Here is a 7,482-nt window from a genome sequence, read left to right on the forward strand (position 1 = left end):
CTTAAAATGCCTTGAACTAATTCGGAAAAGTAAAAAAGTTGCCTTTAAATACGTTAATTATTAGGTCTTAAATGTTGTGCTGACTAGCTTATCTCGTATTTTCTATGTAATTTATTTTTCTTATGGGATTTTTATGTCAGGCAAACGTTTTGAGTCGCCTGACTTATCGAGGCGGTTCAGGCTACCGCTAACTAGCTGCAAGTTTAAATTCATTGCCAGTTTGCTGGACAACCTTCTCCTTTGGCGCTTCCTCCCTCCTGTTGCGAATCCGTACGAGGCTACGTCCATTCTGCGCAAAAACAAAGGCTTGGCACTACAACTATGTGAAGTACACAGTTGTCGTTTGTACATCTCTGTTCTGATACAGGTCTTAAATTTCATTCATGGTGGTCTTAAAAGTCTTAAACTAGAGTCTGTGAAACCTGCAGAAACCCCTTCCGTCATGTCGGCTTGTGAGGACAGACTCTCGGATTTCCGTCTTCTCTGTTTCAGGTACCGTAGCGAGAAGATGACGATGGGTTATGCAGAGTACATCGCCCACCGCCAGCACCATCACTACCAGAACGGCATCGGGCACCCGGTGCCGTCGTATAACCATTATTCCTGACAGCGAGCCGCATGACCAATCATTGGACCTCTCCGCGGACCTTTTCCCAGGAGAGCCCGCCCCCTCCTGGTCTAGCTATTTCTACTACTGTACCATTTTATGATGTTAGTTTCCGTTGCCGTGCTGGCCGTCTCACAGACGTTGACATGGCAACGGGTGGCAATGAAGCATCGTTCGATTATGGCGAGAAAACCATGTTCCTTTTGTTTGCCCGTGGTTGAGCTTTTGCAGCATATGTATACCTATATCTATAACCCCCTCCTTCCGGCCCCCTCCATTCGTTCATATTATTTTGGAAAAAATAACCAATATTAGATTTTCATTAATATTGCGTCTTTCAGCAAAGCTAATCAGGTGTTTGATTCTGTGGATGGAAGCGAGTCTCCTTGGGTGGATTTAGGCTTTGCTACACTTTTACATTTACTAACCCTTTTTATTTTTATCGTCTAACTTGTCGTTTCTTTTACTTCACTATCCAGACGTGTAATATCATGTAGCAAAGGCAAAACTGCAGTTCCAAAAGGCTGTGTCCTCACTACTTTCAATTCCTCTCAAAAACTTGACTGCCGAGTCGTGCTGGCCTTGTAAACGCTCGTCGTGTCGTAGTTGGAATTCGTACGCGGGATACTCCAAAGTGTAGATAGGATTGTGACGCCTTTTGATCGGCTTTTGCTGATGCGGTTTATTGATTTGCGTCACAATTGTGTGTGTGTGTGTGTGTGCGTGTGTGTGTGTGTGTCACTGTGTGTGGATTATAGGCTCCACTTTGTCACAAGATGGAAAACCAGTAGAATAAATTAGACATTGGGTTTCAGCTACAGGTTCAGCTGCATTTGTTTGACTTTACGTAAAATTTTAAACTTATTTCCGAGGGTTCATTTAGACTTAAGAAGGTAGAAGAACAAAAAGATGTACATGAAGCTTTTGTTTAATTAAAAAAGTGAGTGTTTCTTTGTTTTATATATTTTTTTTTCTGCGTTTACTGACGGGGAGTCGCGCGATAGGGACTTGCTAAAACAATTTAAAGCCATACTCTATCTCCCACAGTTTTGTCCGTTATCAGTGGCGTTGGGTGCTAAAATGTTGAGACGTTGCTTCAGCCCAAAACCCCGACGCTTCACTTAGTTCCTCGTGTCATCGTGAAAACTTCGTCTTGCATTTTCCGATTATTAACCATCGTCCCGCAGAGTACGACGTATGTTTTAAGAAGAAAGAAAAAAAAGTCGCACACAAACAGAAGTGATCTTATTAACATGTTTGTGTCATTTAGAAGTGCATGTCATAGTGTGTAGTCGTGGATATGGCGCCGCCGCTGTTCCCCCTCACTCCCGTTGATCCGCGTGCCCGCAGCACAGGGAATGTTCTAGTTTCTGTCTGTTTCAATCAGAGGGTTACAGGAAGTGTAATTTTCTTTTTTTGTTTTAGAAAAAGAAAAAAAAAAAAAAAAGCCAGGGCTTTGTAAAGCCAGTTCTTATCCAAATATTACCCAGGTGTGACTTCGATCCACACACACTGCTAGTTAGGCGTACTTCAACGAATGTTCGATCTGTCGAGGATCGCCAAGTTGTCGGTCTGCGTGTTTCTTTTGCAAACTGGAATTTTATTGTTTGTTTTTGTTTGTTTTTTTGAGAGATTCTTGTTGCTTGACCAACATCTTCTGTCGTAACAGCCTTTTTGTAACTGACAGGTTTTTTCTTTTTTCATAAATTCTTTTCCTTTATGCAAAAATGTCAAGGGCTTTCGGCAATCCATCCACAGTAACCCGAAACGATCCAGATTTCCAGTTGTGTTGCCTTAAGTTTTTTTTTTTATAAAAAGAAAAAAAAAACAACAACAAAGAACGACGGACCAGGAGAAAGTCGTTCTGAGTGCATCCTCTACTTGAACGGCGTACAGGCACGCTTGTCGTCCGGGAGACTCCGCGTGCTTCGCTCCATATCCTACGCGTGGATTTCACATAATCAACGTTAAAGTCGGGCACCGTTAAAGTTCCAACCACCAGGGGTCAGCGTTGCGGCCGTAGGAAACCGTACCGTACACTACCACAGCAGAAGAAGCCGCAGTCAGGCGCCTTCTCTCCTGGTCCGTCGGCTACAGCACAACCTGAATTTTTCTCTGCTGCAAAACCAAATTGACCATGCTCTTTTACATATATGTCTTTGTATACACATGCAATGTATTTAGTTGCATGTATGTATGAGTATGAGACCTATGGTTTTATCCATGATATGCTTGATCTATGGCTTAGACACTCTTATTAACCATTAAGAGATTTAAAAGACAAATATGGTGCTATCGGACCTCATATTGGGGTGGTCACATCTCGTGACTGGTCATGCGGACTCATTGATCATATCATATATATACTTAATGATGCGACATGTAAGATTTTCTCTGGAGTTGCGTTGCTGTGCGATCCAAGTCGTGGTGAAGGATCCGACGCGGACGGAAAGCTTTTTGTTGAGGTGGACTTGGGTGATTTTTTTTTTTTTTTCCTTTGGGGTGTTGGATCAATTCCACTCTGGGAAAACTGACATTCTCTCTCGTAATGAAGAAAGACTCCACAGGCGCTATGGAATGTACTGTTAACGGTCACCAGGGGAATTGAACAGCGATGTGTAATAGGAGAAAATCCTACATGTTAACCTTTTTACAATCCTTGATATATGCAGATCTGTTCAACAGGTGTTTTTTTTTTATTTGTTTTTACATTTATGTTGTTTTTTTTTTCCCTACCAGTGCAAGTCAACACTTTGCAGGTTTGAAAGGACAAGAAGTCACACATTTTACCTTCTGTCCCTTGATTACTCCCTTCACTGTGGCCCAACCTCATGGCCTCGTTTGTCAACGTGTGATGCATGTCGTTCACTGGCGAGATGGCGGGAAGATCCGAGGTTCCCGTTTTATTTTATTTTTTTACTTTTTTTTTTCTCTTTTTTGGGAGGCTTTTTAGCTGCTGAATCAGCTAACCACCTCCAAAAGGGCAACATTTAAGACGTTAACTAGCATTAGGTCCTGTTGAGGTCGTTTCAGCCTCTCTTTATTGAAATTTACCTCTACAGAGACATAGATTTTAATTTTTTTTTTTTTTTATCTTTTCTTTTCCAGTGCGTGTCCGCACTGGTCCGACATTTTCGAATCACTGATACCTCAAGTAATTGCAAGGAACGACATCGGTAGACTGTTGTAGCAGATCGCGTGTTTTGGTTCCCATACCAGGGTTTGGAGTTCAGCCTCGGCATTCCCCGCGCGGCCGCCCCCAGCGCCGCGCCGCGCGGCGTGCTCAAGCTCTTTGTTACCTTCGTATGTTCGACCGAACCAAAGATGCCAGCGGCCATGCTCAGATGCTGCTTTTTTTCAGGCCTGGCTTCCTGTCCTTCCAAAAACAAGCCCTGCTCGTAACTAAATGTTCTTCTTTTTGTCTTTTTTTTTTTTTTTTTTGTGCGATTTGTGACTTGTTAAGCAACCCAGTTCTTCAGTGAATTGTCATTCTTTCCGTCTCTGAAGCCGTTTGTGGCGTCAAGATGGCGAAAAATGGGTGCAAATTGTTACTTGTTTTATTATTATTGCTATAATTTCTTTCTTTTTTTTTTTTTTTTTTTAAATGAAAATCCCATGGTGTGCCTCCTAGCTTTATGGGTTTATAAATGTTTGTTTTCCCCCTAAAGACCAGCAGTTATACTTTGTATAAAATATGGATTTTTTTCCTTATTTTTTTTATGCCATTAAAGATGAAAAAGCCTGTTTTCTTTACTCGACCCAGTAGCTGCACTGGTATACAATCGCACTGATAGAAAAATCAAAATAAAAAGGAAAAAAAAGAGAAATAAGTGAATCAATAATAATAATGATAATGACAAATAAGAACTACAATAAACTTGTGTTTAAAGCTTTTATTAAAAAAAAGTAAAAAAACAAACAAAAAAAGACTATTAAAAAAAGAGAAAAGACTGTTTTTGTACATCAAAATAAATTTTTTTCAAAGGAATATTTTGGATCTAGTTTCAAAATTATTTTAGTGGTTTTCTATGTTCTGAAAATTTTTGAGACACACTTCTGAGACGTGTCGCTGTATAAAATGACTTTCTTTTGCAGTGGCCTGATGGGCTGGGAGGGTTACCTGGTGTAACTCCTCATACCAACTTTTATTTCCTTTGTCAATTTTTGGATCTTTTTTTCCCTCTCTCTCTCTCTCTGCTTTAGTACTCTGAAAAATTGTTGATGGGGAAAAAAAAAAATTATGAACTGGGAACTTTTAATTCCATCCCTGTAGAGCTAGAATCCCTCTTCCTTTCCAACTGAATTGCTGTTTAGTGTGACGGAACTCCGAAACGGGCATTTATGATCGTATGACTCCAAAAGAAAATTAAAAAAAAAGTACATAACGCAAAAAAAAAAGGTTAAAAAAAATAAAATTGTGAAGAAGGCTGAAAGAACATATATCGATGGGTTATCTATAAGAAATGGCTGTGAAGATAATGTAGTTTTAAACATTGTTACCTTTTAAAATCATTTATTCAATAAAAAAAAACCCCTCCAAATCAGCTAAAAACGTGTCGTTCCTCTTGTTTTGCAGCACTTCTGCCCATGAGGCAGGGGAGAGGTGGGTTGGATGAAATGTTACTTTTTCCAGTTGCTGTTTAAGCAGCTTCACAGCAGGAAGTTTACCATTTTTAGTTTACTATCAAAATGACAGCCGAGTCTTAACAAGGTATGTATTGATCAAAATGTATTGCAGATAAAACTCTTGAAGCTTTAAAGAAGTGGTGGGCTTGATGTGAAACTGATACATGGGTTAAAAAAGGTTGGTGAAAACAAACTGAGTGGGAAGAGACCAGCAAAACTTTGACTTTCACTTAATTCTGTCTGAAAACCTTCATTTGCTTTTGCCTTAACTGACTTATTTTCATTCACTTTAAAATGGTCATGTTATTCATATTATGATGGTGTACTGAAATACCAGGTAAACCTTTCCTTCAATTTCCATAGCTTAGTTATGTTACTGTTAGCTAATGCATGCTAACATGCAATTCATCTGTTTTATGAAGTGGCCCAATGTAAATCTGAATCATTTTGTAAATTTGAAAATATATTTTTCTTTGTAAGCTGGAATTAAAATCCCAATCTTCAGCAGCTGTGTGGAGATTTAGACCTGGTGTGTCGTCAAGGAGACGGATTGGGAATATATGTCAGGAAGTAGTTTCCTACTTTATTCACATTCATGACTGAGTGCAATTCTCGAACTTTTACTGATTTTTACTCCATGAACGTGACAAACACCTGTATTAGGTTATTCTACCTGATTTTAAGAAGTTAGTGAACAAACGGCGTGATTTCATTCCGAGACCCAATCTAATTACAGTTTTTCACCCACATTTTCTGAATGCATGCCTCAAACTCTCAGAACTCTACACACAAAAAAGAAAATTCACAATGAGAAAAACCCTTCAATTCTCCTGCTAAATGAAAATTTTACATTCAAAACATGTTATATCTTCTTCAAATGATTTGTTTTCAGTAAAAAATAGAGTAGGAGAAATATCCGACTTTAAATTAGACTATCACAGAACATAAATACAAAAAAAAAAAATGTACACAAGGAAAACTTTGGCCACTGGAAATCCCTTTAATTGTTGCCACAACACACATCTGAACTTTGAGGTACAAAAGTTTCTCCTCTCCCCTTTTGATCCTGAAATAAAGACAATGCTACAGTTACACGAACCACCTCAGACTTGAAATGAAATATACATACGAGTGAAATTTTCCTATAATAGGTGTTGATTTAACGACATGAATTTTCAAGGTACACATTTTTATGCATGATTTGTTACAGTAGGAGCAAGAGTTTCTTTCAAGTGTCTTGATACATAGAGAGCCTGGTAAAAGTATTCACACCCCCATTGCACTTGTTCACGATCCGTGATACATCTTATGTGATCAAATTCACAATTACTGTGAAGTGGAAGGAAAAATGACACATGGTTATAATATCTAGGTTGTAAAATACAGCACAGCTGCACCCAGACACAACCGTCCACCTCCTTTGCTGAAAAATGAGATGAACGGTTCTGTTTTGGGGATTACTCTGGAATGTCTGGAGATTATTGTGCAAAGAAGGATTCTTTACAAAAAATTATGGAAAACCCTGAGCATCTTCTTCATGGAACTGTTAAACAAAAAACAGCAGAGTTTTCAGACAGAGGCTTCTTCTGAGCCGCTGCAATACAGACTGCTACAGGCTTCAGACTGCTTTGCTGAATACTGTCCACTTTGGGCTGCTTAGGTGTAGCTGTGCTACACTCTTTCCTCTTTTGGGCAATGGATTAGCATAAAACCGTAAGAACTACAATCTGTTATCTTGGGCACCGGAATAAAGAAACCTTCACACAAACGCATGCAAAACCAGAAATTACCATCTGTCATAATGACGGCCTTATAAAAGTCATCGAAATGTGGAGGTGGTAGCATGAAACATGAGGAAAAGGTTCAAGGGACATGAATGCTTTTGCAAAGACCTTCAGTTCCAGATCTGCCTGCCATTGGCAATTTTTTTATTCCTAACAATGTTCTCAAGGTTAAACCTTGACGAATATAGTCAAACAACACGATAAAAACAACACACACACACACAGAAATGAAACAAGTCCCACCCATTCACTCATTATTCTTCACTTCAACCTGCAGCATGTAAGAAGTCCTTCATGCCTCCTGATTATCATAACTGGAATGCATTGAACAGGCTGGAAACTGAAAGATAAAAGCCACTTACAAAAATTATTTCCTATCCTGATCACATACGGTTTTTTTTTCTTCATTCATAAAAAACAGAAGAGAACATTCACATCCACGCGCTATTAAACGAGCAATGACTT

The 7,482-nt window shown here is 39.2% G+C and overlaps 1 protein-coding gene across 1 annotated transcript in view; it reads left to right on the plus strand.

Annotated features, from left to right (window-relative positions):
• The window catches only part of ammecr1 (AMMECR nuclear protein 1), a 42,215-nt gene extending 34,778 nt beyond the window's left edge, over window positions 1-7,437 (plus strand). Inside the window, exon 6 of the mRNA XM_015031972.1 lies at window positions 493-7,437. Coding sequence (XP_014887458.1) covers window positions 493-607 — 115 coding nt within the window. The 3' untranslated portion in view covers window positions 608-7,437. The remainder of the gene's footprint in view (window positions 1-492) is intronic.
• The last annotated feature ends 45 nt before the right edge of the window (window positions 7,438-7,482 follow it).

The sequence above is a fragment of the Poecilia latipinna genome, unplaced genomic scaffold, assembly GCF_001443285.1.
Source record: "Poecilia latipinna isolate Pla-1442-1.1 unplaced genomic scaffold, P_latipinna-1.0 Scaffold225, whole genome shotgun sequence".
Lineage (NCBI taxonomy): Eukaryota > Metazoa > Chordata > Actinopteri > Cyprinodontiformes > Poeciliidae > Poecilia > Poecilia latipinna.